This window comes from Neolamprologus brichardi, chromosome 8 (genome assembly GCF_056152115.1).
Source record: "Neolamprologus brichardi isolate AB-2024 chromosome 8, ASM5615211v1, whole genome shotgun sequence".
NCBI classification, from domain to species: domain Eukaryota; kingdom Metazoa; phylum Chordata; class Actinopteri; order Cichliformes; family Cichlidae; genus Neolamprologus; species Neolamprologus brichardi.
This window is the reverse complement of record NC_142111.1, coordinates 656,909-675,338: the sequence shown is the minus strand read 5'-3', so window position 1 is coordinate 675,338 and position 18,430 is coordinate 656,909. Positions and strand designations below refer to the sequence as shown.

The 18,430-nt window shown below is 41.5% G+C and overlaps 1 protein-coding gene across 3 annotated transcripts in view; it reads right to left on the bottom strand.

The window, feature by feature from the left end:
• LOC102775806 (rho GTPase-activating protein 23-like) overlaps positions 1-18,430 on the bottom strand; it is a 75,636-nt gene that overhangs the window by 36,416 nt on the left and 20,790 nt on the right. Inside the window, exon 1 of one of the 3 annotated variants that reach the window (XM_087845213.1) lies at positions 14,418-14,471. The exons of 1 other annotated variant lie outside the window; for it this stretch is intronic. In XM_087845213.1, coding sequence (XP_087701339.1) covers positions 14,418-14,471 — 54 coding nt within the window. Of the gene's footprint in view, positions 1-7,388; positions 7,605-14,417; positions 14,472-18,430 lie in introns of those variants that run through there. One more of the 3 variants, XM_087845216.1, reaches the window with a different exon arrangement.

Sequence of the window (18,430 nt, the reverse complement as noted above, 5' to 3'; positions counted from 1 at the left end):
CTGTGACCCAGGACTTCTTATACAAGATCAATGTTTGACCTCACAAATACACTTCTTGAAAAATAGTAAAAAAGTACCATAAACATAGCTGCAAAGGGTGGTCCAACATCACACTAAACTCTACACATAATGGATGGGATTTATATAGCGCTTTTCAAGGCACCCAAGGTGCTTTACAATGCCACTATTCATTCACTCTCGCATTCACACACCATCGACCCCTCTGGCCAACACCAGTAGGCGGTAGGGTAAAGTGTCTTGCCCAAGGACACAACGACCAGGACAGAGAGCCCGGGGATCGAGCCGGCGACCTTCCGGTTGCAGATACGCTTCCCAACCCCCTGAGCCACGGTCGCCCCTCCCACATTAAGAATGGGATCACTCAAGTTCATATGTGTGAAGGCAGATGAGTGAATACTAGTGCCTATCACTGAAACAGTGATAAAGACTGATCTTACTTGTGTTGTGCAGCTTGTGTTCCACCCACCAGGTCATTGGTGACCTACAGTTGTGGTCAGAAGTTTCCATACACTCATCATGGCCATGAATGTCATGGCAATTTTGGGCTTTTCTCCCTAAGAGAAGATGTTGGAGGTGTTGAACCTAATTCAAGAAAACTGAGAGGACGGTCCAAGCCCAGGCAAGAATAACATTTTATACATTCTGGACCTGAGTGAAAAGCTACACATGTTGGGGAGGTTATTAAGGAAGAATGTCAGCAGCGCCTGTACAACACAGGGACAAGGCTCAGACAATTTTATCCGAGATAAAGTACTAGCATTTCTCCTTTCATCCAGCTCAAAATGACTTTTCAAGTGGCAAGGACCTTTGTCGTCACACGGCAAGCAGGGAATGTTGACTATGAAGTCAGCCCTTCACCTACGCCAGGTGGTTGTACGATGTTGTAGCCAGATGGCTACTGTATGGTCCCACGCCAGGAAAGGCTTGGCTGCTAAATATAACTGTCCTCGAACAGTTTGTGGAGGGGCTCAAAAGTCACTGACTGACGAGCCTCGAAGTTGTCATGATCCTGGCCAAGTCTGGCTGACCCTGGCAGTGTGGCAGGGACATCCCCAACTTGGTTGGCTGCTACGGAGGATTGATCATGTCTCATCATGCTTCTTGTCTAATCCTTTTTCATATGCTGTCTCTCCGCAGGTCCCAGTGGTTACAGTCACTGGGCCCTGCCCATCAGCAGTGCTGGAGGTGCGAGCAGGCGGGACACATTGGCCGAGAATGCCCTCTCATGGAGCTGTGACAGGTGTTCTGTGACGCTGGCCCTCCGACACGTTCCCCTGGTCCAGTAGAGAAGCACAGTACTCTGGCAAGGTGCCAGTGGGGTAAATTTTAGGCTATGCTGGACTCAAAATGTATGCCGATCCAGGTCCACCAAACCCTGGTTCATCCGGGGGCATGGTTGGAAGTGGAATGGGTGGAAGTCACTGGATTCAGGCCATTCAATAGCAGAGGGGCAGAGTGTGGTGAAGACAGAGCCAATGAGTTACATTTGTTAAACAAATTAGACACTGCAGTTAATGTTCACCCCCCTTCTGACATACTTGCAGTCATCCTGAAATCCACAGCCACACCACTCTCTCTCACTTTCTCTCCACTTTACACCATAGCCTCCTGTGAAAGTCCTTGACGCCCCACGCCCCACCTGTCACTTTCACTCACAACCAGGTTCAGAGAAAACTGAGAAGACTCCACTCAGGCAAGTCTGCTGGACCAGACCTGATGAATCCCCGCATCCTACTCTTCACGATGAGCCTGTGATTTCAGAGGGTCCCAGTGCTGTGAACACATCATGCCCTCATTCCTGTACTAAAGACACCCATCCCAGTGGCCACCAGGATTACAGACCTCTGGCGCTGACTTCCCACGTCATGAAGACCCTGGAAAGCCTTATCCTCAATCAGCTCTTATCCTCACATCAGGATCATCAGTTCGCTTACCAGTGCCACCTCGGAGTTGAGAACGCCATCATCTACCTGCTCAGTCATTTCTATGCCATTCTGGATAGGCCAGTGAGCACTGTAAGGGTAATGTTTTTCAACTTCCAGTGCATTTAATACCATAAGGCGGACCCTCCTGGGTGATAAGCTGACAGCGATGGAGATGGATGCCTGTCTAGTGTCCTGGATTGTTGATTACCTGACAAGGAACACCACGATATATGCGTCTTCAGCATTGTGTGTCTGACAAGGTGATCAGAAATACCAAGGGACCACAAAGGACATCTTTTCCCCTTTCTTATTCACCCTCTACACCATGGGCCTCGAACTCCAGGCCTCGAGGGCCAGTGTCCTTCAGGTTTTAGATGTGTCCTTGATCCAACACAGCTGATCTAAATGGCTAAATTACCTCCTCAACATGTCTTGAAGTTCTCCAGAGGCCCGGTAATGAACTAATCATTTGATTCAGGTGTGTTGACCCAGGGTGAGATCTAAAGCCAACAGGACACCGGCCCTAAAGGCCTGGAGTTCGAGACCCCTGCTCTACATCATGGACTTCAGCCACTCAGCTACAGAGACCTGTCATCTTCAGAAATTTTCTTATGACTGTGTGGTGGTTGGATGCATCAGTAAGGGTTATCAGATAGGGTACTGGGCTGTGGTGGACTCCTTTGTCAAGTGGTGCAAGCAGAATCATCTGCAACTCAACGTGACAAAGACCAAGGAATTGATTGTGCACTTTGATTTTTGGACCAGACAACCAGTGACTTTCAATCTAGGGGCTCAATGTGGACATTGTGGAGGGCTATAAATACCTCACAGTACATACTGACTAATAAACTATACTGGCTCAGTAGGTAGAGTGGTGGCCCCATGATCGGAAGGTCGGGGGTTCGATTCCCCTGAACAGCTACCATGAGGTACCCCTGAGCAAGGTACCGTCCCTACACACTGCTCCCCGGGCGCCCAATGGCTGCCCACTGCTTCACTGAGTGAATGGGTTAAATGCAGAGAGGAATTTCCCCACGGGGATCAATAAAGTACACTTTCTTTCTTTCTAATGCTGAGTCTGTTGTGGCCGGTGCCATCGGCTCGTTATAACCTGCTGATGGAGGTCCTGTTTGGCATGAACCTCATTGGGCCATTTCACCAGAGTGCACAAGGATATCACTTTGTATTAGTTCTGGTGGATTATGCAATGTGCTATCTCGAACCAGTGCTGCTGAACAATATTTTTGCAAAGAGTGTCATGCAGGTGCTGTTTCAGGTCATTCAGCATCCCCAAAGAAATACTGACTGACCAGGGCACATTGTTCATGTCTTGTACTATAAAGGAGCTGTATGAGTTACTGTGTTTACACACCCAGTCATCCGCCCTTCTGGCCAACACCAGTAGAAAAAGACTGTCTGGCAATCAGGTGGGCGGTCAACTCTCTTTGCTATTACCTCCTGGGATGCCGATTCACCCTCTGTTCGGCTCTTGCCCTGCTGTTGTGGCTCTACCGCAGTGGGTTCAGGGAGAAGTGCTTAAGGGAGGCTGGCCAATGTGGCTGGTGGCCATTGTCTAATCATGCCTAAGACCTTGAAGGGGACAGGAACTGATAATGGACAGCTGTGAATGAGCAGATATAACAATTTGAACAGTCACCTCGAGATTCTTTACATTGTAAGGTAGAACCTACCCAACAATCATATGAACCCTTATGATCAATTGCTTTGTTGACAGTGGAAAGGAAAAACTCCCTTCTAACAGGAAGCAACTTCCAGCAGAACCAAGCTCAGGGAGGAATGGCCATCTGCTGAAACCAGTTGGGGGTTAGGGTAGGAATACAAGACAAAGACAGGTGGTCGAAGAGAGCCAGAGATTAATAATAACTAAGGATAAACTTAGAGTGATGTATAAACACATAGTGAGTGAAAAAGGTGAATGAAGAAACACTCGCTGCATCATAGGGTCACTAAGGGTCACCTGATCCAGCCCTAACTATGTGCTTTGCCAAAAAGGAAAGTCTTAAGTCTAATCTCAAAAGGAGAGAGGGTGTCTGTCTGCTGAATCCAAACTGGTAGCTGGTTTCACAGAAGATGGGCTGAATGGGAGGCTGAAGGCTTTTAAATACCACTGACCTGGGGTCTGAGAGTGAAGTACTCTATTAGGGTGACACGGTACTATGAGGCCTTTAAGATAAAAAGGAGCCTGATTATTCGAGCCGGGGCATTGTTGCAGGCATAGTGGGTAGAGGTCAGGTGTGTACATGGGGACATCTATGAATATCCCATAGTGCTCCTGCAAATTAAATACAAGGGCAAAATGCATAGAGTAAAGGCTGCAGTTAGCCTGTGCCTGACGCATTCCTTAATTCTGGGGACAGATTGACTGGGGTTTAGTAACCTGTTGGGGCTGTGTGTGTCGGGATGTGTTCATGACCTTTAGCGGGGTGTGGTGTCTGCGCTGTGCTCAGCGGTGACACGGGGGCATCTGATGGTGACTTTGGGGAGCAGGAGATGGCCTTGTGAGGCCCCGCTGACTACAGTGATTCATTCCACTAAAGATTTTCCGCTACAGCTGTCTTGTGACGACACCCTTTGCTCAGGGTTAGGGGTTAGGGACCGAGTGATAAAAACTGATGGTCACTTGGTGCGCCCTGATGCAGCGTGGACCTACCCGCATTTTGTGTTGATTAAAGACAGGCTGCATCTGCGTGATCTGCTTGGCGCCTGATTTTACAGGCTGGGCATCCGAGCGGATGTGCACTTCCTGCTCAGAGTGGTTAACCAGCAGGCCTTTCCAAAAGTGCCTTTGCGCCTACTACTATTAATGGAGGTTCCGTTTGAATGCATTGGCATGGACCTCATCGGGTCACACAGATATAGCTTTGTATTAGTTCTGGTGGATTATGCAACGCAATATTCTGAGGCAGTGCTGCTGTGCACCATTTCTGCAAAGTGTGTGGCGCAGGCACTGTTTCACGTCATCTCCTAAGTCAGTATCCCGAAAGCGAAACTGACTGACCAGGGCACGTTGTTCATGTCTTGGACACTAAAGAGCTGTATGAATTACTGGGCATTAAATCTGTTTGGACCGGCGTCTACCACCCTCAAACTGACGGGCTGGTGGGGCGGCTGAAAAAGACTTTAAAATCCATGATTCGTAAGTTCATTCACGAGGATGAACGCAATTTGCTGCTTATCCCATGCCGTGGGTCGACAAACCGGTTAGACACTGCTCGCTTTTTCACAACACTGGATTTAACCAAGGGCCACTGGCAGATTCCCTTGTCTGCAAAATCCAAGGAAAAAATGGCCTTCTCCACTTGTCACACTTCCGTTTGGCTTGTTTGGAGCCCCAGTCAGTTTCTAGCGCCTCATGGACTGGCTGCTGCAGCCAAACGCTGCATGTACTGCTGTCTATTTAGATGACGTCATCATCAACAGTGACACCTGGGCGCCGCTTTGCAAATTATAAATATGGCATTCCGTTCTGCCATGATGGATCATTGGAGTCTAATTGCCAAATAAGTAAATTTCTATATCTCAATTATTTACCGTAATTGTCGGGCTATAAGCCGCTACTTTTTGCACAAGCTTTGAACCCTGCGGCTTTTAGTCAGGTGCGGCTTTTCTATGGATTGTCCATGATTTTTGTCATATCGTAAGACAATTTGTTTTGTTTGATCCGCTGTTGTACGGCACTACGTTGCCTGGCGGAAGGGCATGTGATCAGACACACAGTATCGGGGTTCAGGAGTGGTATGTTGGTCACATGTCCATCCGCCAGGCATCATAGTGCCGTACGAAGTAGCGCGAAAAACAAACTTCAAAGTAGTGCTACGCGTTCAGCGGGAGGCGTGGATGACGAGCGGCAATAAACTTGCGAAAAGCAAGTTATGCCCAACTCCACCGGTGGATTCTGACAGCGTGGAAAAGTGTGAAAACATCCACGATCACCAACGGATTTCGAAGGGCTGGACTGCTGCATGATGGAGAGGAGGACACCGCCACGGCCCTTCAGAGGGTGTTCGACTCTGACACTGACAACGAGGATTTGTTTGGTTTTGAAAGTGACAACGAAGGAGAGAAGCGGAGAGTGGAGGACGTAGCCATCCTGAGCCTGTTCGTATCCGACACTGGAGAAGAGGACTTTGGTGGTTTTAGTGCGCAGGAAGAAGAGAAAGATGGTGGTGAATGACTGACTTCTCTTCTTGTTAAAGCCGTGTCACTGCACCTGAGCCTAAAAGGTAGTCCGAATCTATTTTTCTGGTGTGCTGTAGGTTATTGTTATGTACTACATTTGTTACTCATTTATGAAGCACAGTACATGTTTCGTACTTGTAATTACCGACACTTGTGCATATACCTAAAAAGTTATGCAAATATGTACCTGCAACTTGTTTTTCAAAATATTAATAAAAGGGGTGTGTCTCCAAACAGCCATCTCTTTCCTGACAATTTGCTTTGTGCATATTCTCTTACATATGATAAGTCAACATTGAAACACCTGCGGCTTTTAGTCAGGTGCAGCTAATGTATGTACAAAACAGGATTTTCCCCTGATTTTAGCTTGTGCGGCTAATATTCAGGTGCGCTTTGTAGTCTGGGAAATACGGTATGTCAAATTCTTCCAAATGATCTCTCCTTATTGCAATAGGTCAGGGCTGTTGATGTGCTAATAGGGTAATTTTTAATGCATTTAACAGGTGAGGTATTCCGTAGTAGTTTTTAAGAGATAGACACTAGGGAGTGTCTAGTGTCTACCAGTGTTTCCCAATTTAGATCCCATACCAGTGACAGAGCATCAAATTTAGGTTAATGTCACTCAAAAATGACCAAAAAATTAAAATGATAATAAAAGATAATAACTCAACACAATTCCACATTTACTAGACATTTTGGGACAAATATGAGCTGGAACAGGTCAAATATTAAGTGTTCTGTTATAATATTTGCTTGATTCAGGTAGGAAAGCCATAATAGTCAGAACGGCTACTATGTGAGGTACATGGGCGAAACATGCTGACTCTACTGTCTAATGATGTAATATTGAAAGGCCAAAACCCTCTTGTTGGTGAGTTGATATCTACGTGATGGTATTGATGGTATTGATGGTATTGGAATGATGTCTACATGATCATTGCTCATCACCCCAAACCTTGTCTTGAAACCTAATTTTAGATTAAATGTTTTGGGTGCTAAATAACATGAGATGTTTGATGTTTGATTTTAAACTGTTATTTTAGAACTTATTTAAGAGTATTAGTAGATATGGGACACTTTTTCTTCAAAAACATTGTTCTTAAACAATTTTGTACAGATAGCAAATGAAATCCAGCAGATAGCACCCCACATAATGTGTCAAGTTTAAGATTTTCATGCACAAAACTAGTCCTTTAACCAATAAATCAAATTTGTTAATACTGCTTTATCACAACTAATTACCCAAGACAAGCAACGGCGACGTATGACCCTCCGGTATGCACTTCTTCTTGTTGATGTGATGGGTGTTTGACAAGGGGAGGCATGAGGTAAAACATCCCTTAAAACAGCCAGCCAGATACAGCGAGGTTCGGCGTCGCTACAGTCAACCCCGACAGAGCACTGGAATCGCCACTTGTGGCCTGCTGGAGCTGGTGCTACACTCGACACCCTCAACATTAGAACTCCCACATTCAAACAAACATGTATTGTCTTTGTAGCAAACACATAAAAACACACCAAAGCTTCAGAATGTGAGACTGAGATTTGCGTTCATCTGTGCACAGTCTCTACTTGCTGCATTGTGACCAGTAGTAAGCTAAATTGGTGGTAAAAAAACAAACAAAACAGTTCTACACAGTGTTAACTACTGAAGCGGCACCATCAGAACAGAAGCACAAAGTCTGTAAGTCTACTCATCTGATCATGTTTCAAAGGTCTTACAGATCGATGTTCAAGCTATGCAGACGCAGTCCAAACTTCAAGTATAATATGGTTTCACTTTTCTTCAATTTTCTCTTGAGCAAGTCCACAGTGTTCTTTTTTTTTGGTGATCAAAACAGGAAATATCACTTCTTCTCGCCCTCTATATCCTCTCATTTAGATATAACGTTCTTTGTATAAAAGAACATCAGTTCCAGGTTAATTGTAGTTGTAAAATAAGCTGGCACTTCTCTTCAATCTCAGCTCGTCCTCTTGAAAGCTTTCAAAGCAACTGTCCAAATGCAACACACTCAGTTCAGTGATGTGGTGGTTTGCTGTGTGTAGGTTGGCTTATATTCATCACTCATCTCTGGATTTCAGAAACAAGTCCATCTCAAATAAGTAATGCAAAAATCCCACGATGCTTATAAGATATTCTCCTCTATTCTGGCACTAGAGCAGTATTGGTGTCTAAGTATAGTCTTCCCCCCTCTCCACTGTGCGTCTCTTTTCATTCTCTCTCTGCCTTGGGACTATTTGCTGACATGCCAGCTCTCTCTCTCTCTCTCTCTCTTCTCCTTCTTTTTCTCTTTCAGTCACATTCATCTCATTCTTTAGCTTAACAGTCCAGGCCACTGGTAGAGAAAAGAGAAATGCTATTCTCTCTCTCTCTGCCTGTCAGCTTCTCTTAAACTCACAACTGGCTAGCTGATATTGCTCTTCAGAACACATATTATAAAATCTGGGTCTATTTTACATTACAATTATTATTATTTATATGGGATAGAAAAATCATCAAAAAAAGGTCAAGCAAAGATGATTAGTTAGGATTGGTTGCTTTTTTCTAGGGTATTACATATACAGTGCTCCGCACACAGTGTCCTTTGAACGTATAATATAACTAGTAGGTATTTTTATTTACTACACTACGGAACAACTGTATGCTAAACATGTAAGGTCAGTGTTGTATTAGCGAGTAAAGTGACATTGTGTTTAATTTTTACTAGAGGTAGCTGTATTAAGCTTGTTTCACTATTGTGGTTTAATTTTAGAAATTGGTTTATCATATATTTGTTTTTTCACTAATCGAATCGCTCATCAATTCTCCTGAAACCTTAAAGGATCCTTTCACAATTTTCATCGATGTTGCCTGCTGCTTTAACGGGGGAAAAAGACAAACCTGCTTGGATTGTTGTTAAATAATGCAAAGATAGTGTGCAAATTCATGACATGTCATTGTTGCCTAGATTGCTTCCCTTCTAGTTTAATTCAATTCAGTTTTATTTATACAGCACCAAATCACAACAACAGTCGCCTCAAGGTGCTTTATACTGTAAGGCAGGCCATAACTTCTATGCTCACATGTTAATTATTGTTTTAAATACTGAAAGTCTCCTCCTTTGAACTGCCCATGTACACAAAGCCATGAATTGGTCTTGAAGAGTGCAATACGAGATTTGACACAAACACATAAGTGTAATAAGTTTAAAGAGAAATCTGTAAGTAAGTGTAAAACAACACGTGTATTGTGCATCAGTGATTTTGATAACACGATGTTGAGTAAATGTGGGATTCTGAGAGAAGGAATAAATGATTACAACTGAACCGCCAACTTGCATCAATGTTAGTGCCTCTAGAAAAACTAAATGTGAATGCCAGCTTGTGTGTGTGCATGTGTGTGTGTGTGTGTGTCTGCACGTGTCCATCCTCCTCTAGGCTTTACCAAACAGCTCTAACGGTGCTGTCAGACCCACAGTCCTCGTTTTATTAACACCTGAATACAGTTAAGACTGAAAGCAAGAGAAAGGGAGGATGAAGATAAGGAAACAAAAGTGTGATGTAGAGACACTAAAGGAGGGTGACAGCCATGCAAACATCATACAGCAGACTCTGCATCTTCATCTCCTCTCCTCTTCTGGCCTTCACTTCCCCTTCCAATGCACTCATAATGATTTCTTTCTTTTTTATTTATAGTTTTTACTGATGCTAGGAACTCACAATCATGAGTCTGGGCAGAACAAAAATAACACAATATTACGTGTGAGTCATAGTAATGTGTGAGTCATACAAGAATATGCATGTGCTCTGCTTGTTTTTTTATGACCCAGTCGAGGAGTGGCTGTGAGGAGAGGATGCTCCCTCGAGGCTGTGTGACTTTCTCTTCTGTTTCATCAGATGATGTGAATTCACAGCGCATACCACCAAAGCACATTTAATAATATTCACACACTAACTGCATCAGTGCAACAGAAGACTGTAGCCTGGGCTCTTCAGACATGCACTAAATGCCGTTACTGCTTAAATAGCTGACATCCATAGATACTAAAGGCTGACCCTAAGTAAAGCTTGATGTTATCTTTAGTTTCAAACCTCTGTTGTGAGACAAAGAAGACAAACAAACAGACAAAGATGCTTTCTGATCTCCACTCTTAGGTCATTCTTTACAGTATATGAAAAACATTAGCCATTAATAGCAAAAACTAGAGATGGCACGATACCACTTTTTTATGTCCGATACCGATACCGATATAATAAATTTGGATATCTGCCGATACCGATATGAATCCAATATAGTGTTTTTTAATCAATGAAACTGTTTTTTAATATCTTGCTGCATTTTGTATAAGTTCATACTCAAGTTTAAATAAACAACAACACTAAAGCTATTCTGTTATACCTGTATGTAAAAAACACACTGCACCCAAAATATTTCATAGTTCAGCAAAACTGATCAATCTAATAAACTTAAACCTGCTCCATCCTCCCTATTCTGGTATTTTAAAGAGTACTTAGCAGAAATATTAAGCAACCTAACTAATAGGGTATAGTAGTATAGCTTACTAGGGTATATTAGACTTAACAGTTACTATATATAGTAATGGACTTCTATACATTTTACACCAGATTAAAACTTTGGGTGTAATATTCAGATAATTATTTATTAAAAGCTCGACATTTTAAATGAGAATAAGAAAGAAAAGTATGTCTTTGTGTCCCCTTTTCCCTGTTCATGCCCTATCGGCCCCCCTGGCTAAACTTTGCTAGATCCGCCCCTGCACAGTTACGTCAGCTGTAGAAAAAGATCCTGCTGTAGAAAGTAATATTAAATAAATTCTAACAGCAGCTTATCAAGGTTAAACGTGCTGCTGTTGTTCAGCCGCTGGTTTCCTCTTTCTGGTGCAAAGTGGGCCAAAAACAAAGAAGAGAGAAAAGCCGATCAGCTGATCATTAAGCAGTTTCACGATTGAAGTAGCAGCAAGAAGAGGCAGTCGCTCCATATATCGGTTGAATGCTTTACAAACATTCAGAGATGAACTTACACACTTGCTTTACTTCTCTCTGGGATAACTTCCTCAGAGATGAAATGCTGGTTTGGTAGCGAGTCTACAAATACAAACAGCTGCTCTATCACGTGATGCACACTGCTCCAACGTGCTACGGTTATGAGCCGAGTTACGCCGTGTCGCAAGTTTTGTGAGGTGCTTTTTTGATATTTAATGGATCAGATTATATTTTTTATTTCTCTCCGATATCCGATCCAGTAATTTGGGTCAGTATCGGACCGATACCGATACGTAATATCGGATCGGTCCATCTCTAGCAAAAACCATCCTACAAGCAGTTTTTGCCAGGCCTGTAGCAGCTTTTCAAATCTTGATTCTGTATTTAATTATGACTCAAACAAAATTCTTTTACAGAGACAAATTTTGTTGATCATCAAATTATGTACAGGCGATGTATGTTAAACATAATGTGAAACAAATGCAAAGAGAGAATCCAACACCACATTTGAAGAGGGAGATAACAGGAAACAACATGAACAAAACACAGTTTCTTAGGTCACAGTATAAGCAGTGAGCTACTTAACAATATGTAAAAAAGTAGAAATAACTACAATAAATACTTAAATATACTAAAATCTTAGTAACAGATCCAATGAATGTACAAAATTCCACCAGCAGGGAACAGCAGTGCACAGAGTTAACTAAAACATCAGTAACAACAATTCCAGAGTGGCATGTTTTTAAGGTGTAAGGTGTTCACTTTGAGCATAGTGCAGCTTAGCAGTCTGACTGCATTCGGTTAGAAGCGGTTTCTGAAGCCTCCATCCAAAGGGGAGGAGAGTAAACAGTTCATGTGCAGGGTGGGTTGGGTTGCGTAGGATACAGACGGCTCTTTCTCTACATCTGAAGCTGTAGATGTCCCCAGTGGGAGGTAATTTGCACCAGATAGTCCTCTGCACAGACTTCACCATCCTCTGCAATGCCCTGTTATCTGCTACAATGCTGCATTGGCTGCGTTTTTAGGTAATTAGTTGCATATAACTTTGCTGTTTGCAAAATTTGTACATAGGTTTTTGAAATTTACAATTTATATTTGCATTTCAAGTTATGAAAATGATTCGTTCAACATGTTTGTGGTCTTTACGGTACCAAACATAACTTCTTCATACTCTGATTTTATTATTTTTTTGTAATTTTAGATGAATTGTGTTAATACACTATTCACGGTGTCAATGCGTTAGCACGGTTAGCTCGTTAACGTGTTAGCGCAGTGCAGCCCCACGCATGGGGCAATCTATGCTAACTTGCTAACGGAGATTTGCTGCGTTAATGGCGTTAATGTCATTTTAACGAGATTAATGCTGACAGCACTAATACATATATATCTATATGATGTAAACAATTAAATGACAGAAAAACTTCAGTTTTTCCGCTATCTACCATAAAGATTTCTCTTATATTCTTACGTGTACATGTCTGTGATTCTTATTTAGATTTATTTATCATGTATGTTGTAAAGTCTGATGGTGAAAAAATTCACTGAAATTTTGTTCTGGTGTGTACTAACTGGTGTATGAGTTGACTGACAAAAAAGTGTTTATTCTTTTCTATTCTATTCTATTCTTGGGGGCTGTGGACCATGGACTGTCTTTCCCTGTCCACCTCTTGCTTTCGGGGGAGGGGGGCTTCTTGCAGTCTCTCACCCTCATTTTCAAGTATGTCATGACAAACGCCCACACACACACTTATGTTCTTGTCTTGCTTTCTCTCTCTCTCTCTCCCTCACGCACACAGCAAACTTGTATGTTCATTTGTGTACCTCCCTTTGTTTTGTCATATAATCTGTTTTGTTACAGATGCAGCAGACCTAGCATGTACTCAACTCCCTTAAAATAAGTTAGTAAAATAATTAATAAATTTATCCACTAATAAATGATATTGTATTAAAAGATACTGCTACTCAACAGATGTAACTTCTGATGAAAACAGTCGAGTCACTTCCTTTAAACTTAAAAAGAAAATGCTGAAAGTTCGACCACCACTGTTATAATTATCTCTTGTGTATGACCCTGATGCTAACTGGGCCGTGACAATAATAGGAAAACACACCCACAATAATAAGCTCTGAAAATATTAAAAGTTAGGGGAGAAAACAACTCACACAATCTGAGCAAAGAATAATGTGCTGAGTGAAGGGACACAACATGATTAGTAAATGAGTTTCTAAAAAGGCTCATGAAATGTTTCTGAGTAAATGTTTCTGCACTAACAGAAGACCAAAGCTTACAATGTGCCTTTTGTTGCCAAATATGCATATGTGGGCTGGCACATGGAAATACATGCATTCCAATTCCATTGCTATGTGCCCACACCCCATACCTCCATGTTGCAAGATATGTGAAGTATTATGTGTAGAACGGTGTCAATGATGAGTGAATAAACTGTGGTGTAGACAATTTTGAGTTTCTTACAAAACCATGCACTTACAGTCATAAGGTTTTTATGAGTTAACATTATGTGGTTTGCAGTTTTGTTTTTAAGTTTGGGAATTTGACAAGTTGCGTAAGACATGGTCAAGAGCACAAGAACAACGTCAAAAGTGCACAAAAAGTCATGTCTGCAGTTTGTCTGTCAATGCTGTGATGTAGCTATTGTGGAAACTATCCCACACCTCTGCTAATGAAACGACAACATTTATTAATTTGAGTGTTTAACCCAAGACTGTCAAATGTGTGGCCCACTGGGCAGGCGTGGGGGCTTTTTAAAGTCAAATAATTGATGTGAAATCATTTAACTTTTCAGCTTTACAGAAGAATGCACAAATTTTAGCAAGTAAGGCTTAAGTTCCTAAAATATGTGAACGGTCTGTCCACTTTTAGATTCGCTAAATTGTAGTGCACGTACAATGATAAATAATTAAATGAAAAAAATAATGAAAATAACGAATATCATTCATATCTTTTTTTTAAACGCCTCAGATTCTTCATCATATGCAGAGCATGTACTTGTTTACATGCTCTTGAGATTAAATTGGGCTCAAGCAGGAAAATGAGTTTAACATCCTTGGTTTAGACTTTTTACGGCAAAAAAGCTCTGATTCGTCTAGTATACGATTATACTAAGTAGCATCCATTTTTGGGTAGATTTACCGTCTTGAGTATTTATGGGTTTAATAAATAAACCCATAAAGAAAAAGATGGTTCCCCCCCGACGGGAATAACTGATCAATATTATAATAATAAAATTGTTCCAGTCACCAGAAAAACAGTTATTATATCTGACTTACTTCAGCGTCTGAGCGAGGCGGAATTCCAACAACGCAAAAAGTAACTCCATTCATTGGCGTGTCAGCGTCTGGCGTGCGTAAACCGACAAAAAGACTCTGCTGTCAACATTTTGTCTTAAATCGTGCTGGGGTGTAGTGCAGACTGGCTGTGCTTCTCTCCAGCAGTCCCCACAACGTAAACAGTTCAGCTAAAAGCATGTGGCACAGCACAACCGGAAGTTGGAACTTCAAAATAAATATAGGTATATGTTTACGCATTTTCTTCAAATTTATTTTTGCGTTTCAGGCATTTCATATAGGAAGACGATTCTTATCCGAAATAATACGCTTTACTTAAATAAAACATTTTTATTTAAAATCTATTAGAACCACTAACATGTTTAATATTGCTCAACATTATTGCTCAACATAAACCTTAGTCGGCAATCACAGATGACAGTTCAAACTGCATTCTACTGGATTTATGTGAGTCAAAAAAGTATCAGTTCCGTCATCCTCCAAGAACTGCGTGGAGTTCGTGAATAGCTTAATTTCTTAAAGAAAGGTAAGGATTTATTGTAAAGCAATGTGTCTTAATTAAATGCTACTTTCAGAGCCGCTCCATTTATTATTTTTATTTTTATTATTTTGGTAATTTAATTGCTTTTTTGAGGGCCTTAAAATGCTCACAAACTCATGAAATTGTGCACACAGTCTCGTATTTTACTATTTATTTATGTATTTGATTGGTTTTGGACATAATGGCTCAGTAGCGCCCTCTACAAAAGTGAAAAAACTGACCCAACTGGGTGTCATGCACATGTATGAAATCTGGTACATGCCAAGACAGGACTAAAAGTCCACTGGGTACATGACTCAAACCCAACAGGAAGTCAGCCATAGTAAATTGAAGATGAAATTGTGGCGCTAACTTGACCATTTCCAGGAATTATTCTTTTTTGAACTCTTCTGAGGGATTTTATCCAATCAACTTCATATTTGGTCAGTCTAAACTACAGATGTGGGCCATATTCAAAATTGTGGTGCCTTTGTGTGTCCACACTGCATTTTGATCATTCACCATGAAAGTTTAATTGGTTCTTATTCACAAATACATTGTCCAATCAGGACCAAACTGATAAGGCTCCACCCCTGAACATATTTCAAATGCAATATTTGCCAGTGGTCACAACGCCACTTAGTGGGAGCAGGAAATTTCATGTTTTACTCGTAGACCACAGTTTCAAGGTGGTCAACCACAGCAACCTCAAATTTGTCCAGGAAAGCGTTGATGAGTTGTGCTTAGGATGCATGGAAAACTGTGAGTTGTCATCAAATTAATTGCAACATTTTCCCATCAATTCATCAATTCAATTCTACCATTCTATTGTATATAGTATTTTATTTTATTTTATTTTATTTTATTTTATTCTATTTTATTCTATTCTATTGTGTACAGTTGTGTACAGTATCTTAATCTTATCCCATTCCAGTGTTTTTCTAATTTTTGCTATGTAACTTTTGCACTGTCCACTTCCTGCTGTAACAAAACAAATTTCCCACGTGTGGGACTAATAAAGGTTATCTTATTGTATCTTATCTTATTGTATCTTATCTTATCTTATCTTATCTTATCTTATCTTATCTTATCTTATCAAGCACGAAATTGCTATAACTCACAGACACCTTGTTGAATCTCTCCCAAACTTTACAGCCATGATGGGAGTTCCACCCTGAACCCAGGGGCAGGCTAAGCTCAAAAAGTCTTGAAACTTGTTGCACCTCCAGTTTGATGAAGACTTTCATTTTTTATGGCTCTGATCATTGGATATTGCAAAATAGCTCCACAGCACCACCTACAACATTTTTTAAAAAGCAGCCCCTACATTAAGTTTCATCTATGAGTCTGAAATTAGGCAGCCTGATCTAAGATGTACAAAAGTCCTAAACCCAACAGGAAGTCAGTCATTTTTAATTTAATGTGCAATTTCGTTTCATTGAATTGTATCAGACACCTTTCTTACACTATGCTGTGTTGTGGACTCTAGTTTTAGAACTGTAAGCACTGAAGAAGTGTCTGTAACTACAGTTAGGGTAGGTACATATGTCAAGATAATGGCGTCTGAAGTGAAAAGTATATATCTGTGTAGTGTCCAAAAATCATAGACAGTGTAACAACATACAGCCCCAGTTGTGATGCTGTGCCAACAGTCCCCTTGGGACAGAGAGAAGAGCATGCACTACTTGTGCACTAACATGCTCTCAATGAGTCATTATATAAGAGCAGGACATGGAGCCCTGAGGGAGGGTGAGAGTGTAGATAGACACTTCTACACCCTCTATCGGTGTTACATTGCTCTCGCACAAAGTCAGACACAGTATTTAAAAGAACGCTAAAGAAAAATGCTTCCACAGGGAGCCTATCATACGAAGTGGCTGCCAGCCTATGCTCGAGTTACCAACATGTGAGTCCAGTGATAATGAGTTGGTTTTAATGATTTAATGAAGGTAGTGCTTTGTTCAGTCGCATTTTAAATTTTAGTTTCAATTAAAGCTTTTAAATTAAAGCTCCATATGTGACAGAGTTACAATTAAAGTGTTAATAACACTGCTCCAGCATACATGAGATGATAACATGGTGTCACACTGGGAAATTGGATATTTGCTTGTTTATTTATTAACAAGCAAAGAGAAAAGATATCTGTTATGATGATGGATAACACAAAATTGGCACCTTACTAATGTTACCTCTTTTTCCACAAACAGGAGTAAACACAGGAAGTCAGGTAGAGCTGGTCCTCTGCTAATTGAAAAGGTTGGTGGTTCGATCCCTGGCTGCTCCAGTCTGCATGCCAAATATCCTCAGGCAAGATACTAACCCCAAGTTGCTCTTTGATGAATCAAGCGTAAAGCAATAGAGCTGCTCCATTTACCATCAGGGATGTCGGACTCATTTTATTCTGTCGCCCACATACAGCCAACTTTGATCTTAAGAGGGCTGGACAGAAACTGCCCTTTCTGTCAGTGTAAGTAAGTAAGTAAAGTTTATTTATTAAGCGCTTTTCATAGACAGGTAGTCACAAAGCGCTGCACACAGAGATTAAAATAAACAGTACGATAAATAGCAAAATGCACAATAGACATCTAACTAAACATTTAATCATGGAGATATTTTAATATAAGTAAAAGAAGTGTAATTTTAACAATACATCTCAGTTTCTGTGCATAAGATACAGTGGGGCAAAAAAGTATTTAGTCAGCCACCGATTGTGCAAGTTCCCCCACTTAAAATGATGACAGAGGTCAGTAATTTGCACCAGAGGTACACTTCAACTGTGAGAGACAGAATGTGAAAAAAAAATCCATGAATTCACATGGTAGGATTTGTAAAGAATTTATTTGTAAATCAGGGTGGAAAATAAGTATTTGGTCACCTCAAACAAGGAAAATCCCTGGCTCTCACAGACCTGTAACGTCTTCTGTAAGAAGCTTTTCTGTCCCCCACTCGTTACCTGTATGAATGGCACCTGTTTAACCTCATCATCTGTATAAAAGACACCTGTCCACAGCCTCAACCAGTCAGACTCCAAACTCCGCCATGGCCAAGACCAAAGAGCTTTCGAAGGACACCAGGAAAAGAATTGTAGACCTGCACCAGACTGGGAAGAGTGAATCTACAATAGGCAAGCAGCTTGGTGTGAAAAAATCAACTGTGGGAGCAATCATCAGAAAATGGAAGACATACAAGACCACTGATAATCTCCCTCGATCTGGGGCTCCAAGATCTCATCCCGTGGGGTCAAAATGATCATGAGAACGGTGAGCAAAGATCCCAGAACCACACGGGGGGACCTGGTGAATGACCTGCAGAGAGCTGGGACCAAAGTAACAAAGGTCACCATCAGTAACTCACTACAACGGCAGGGAATCAAATCCCGCAGTGCCAGACGTGTTCCGCTGCTGAAGCCAGTGCATGTCCAGGCCCGTCTGAAGTTTGCCAGAGAGCACATGGATGATACAGCAGAGGATTGGGA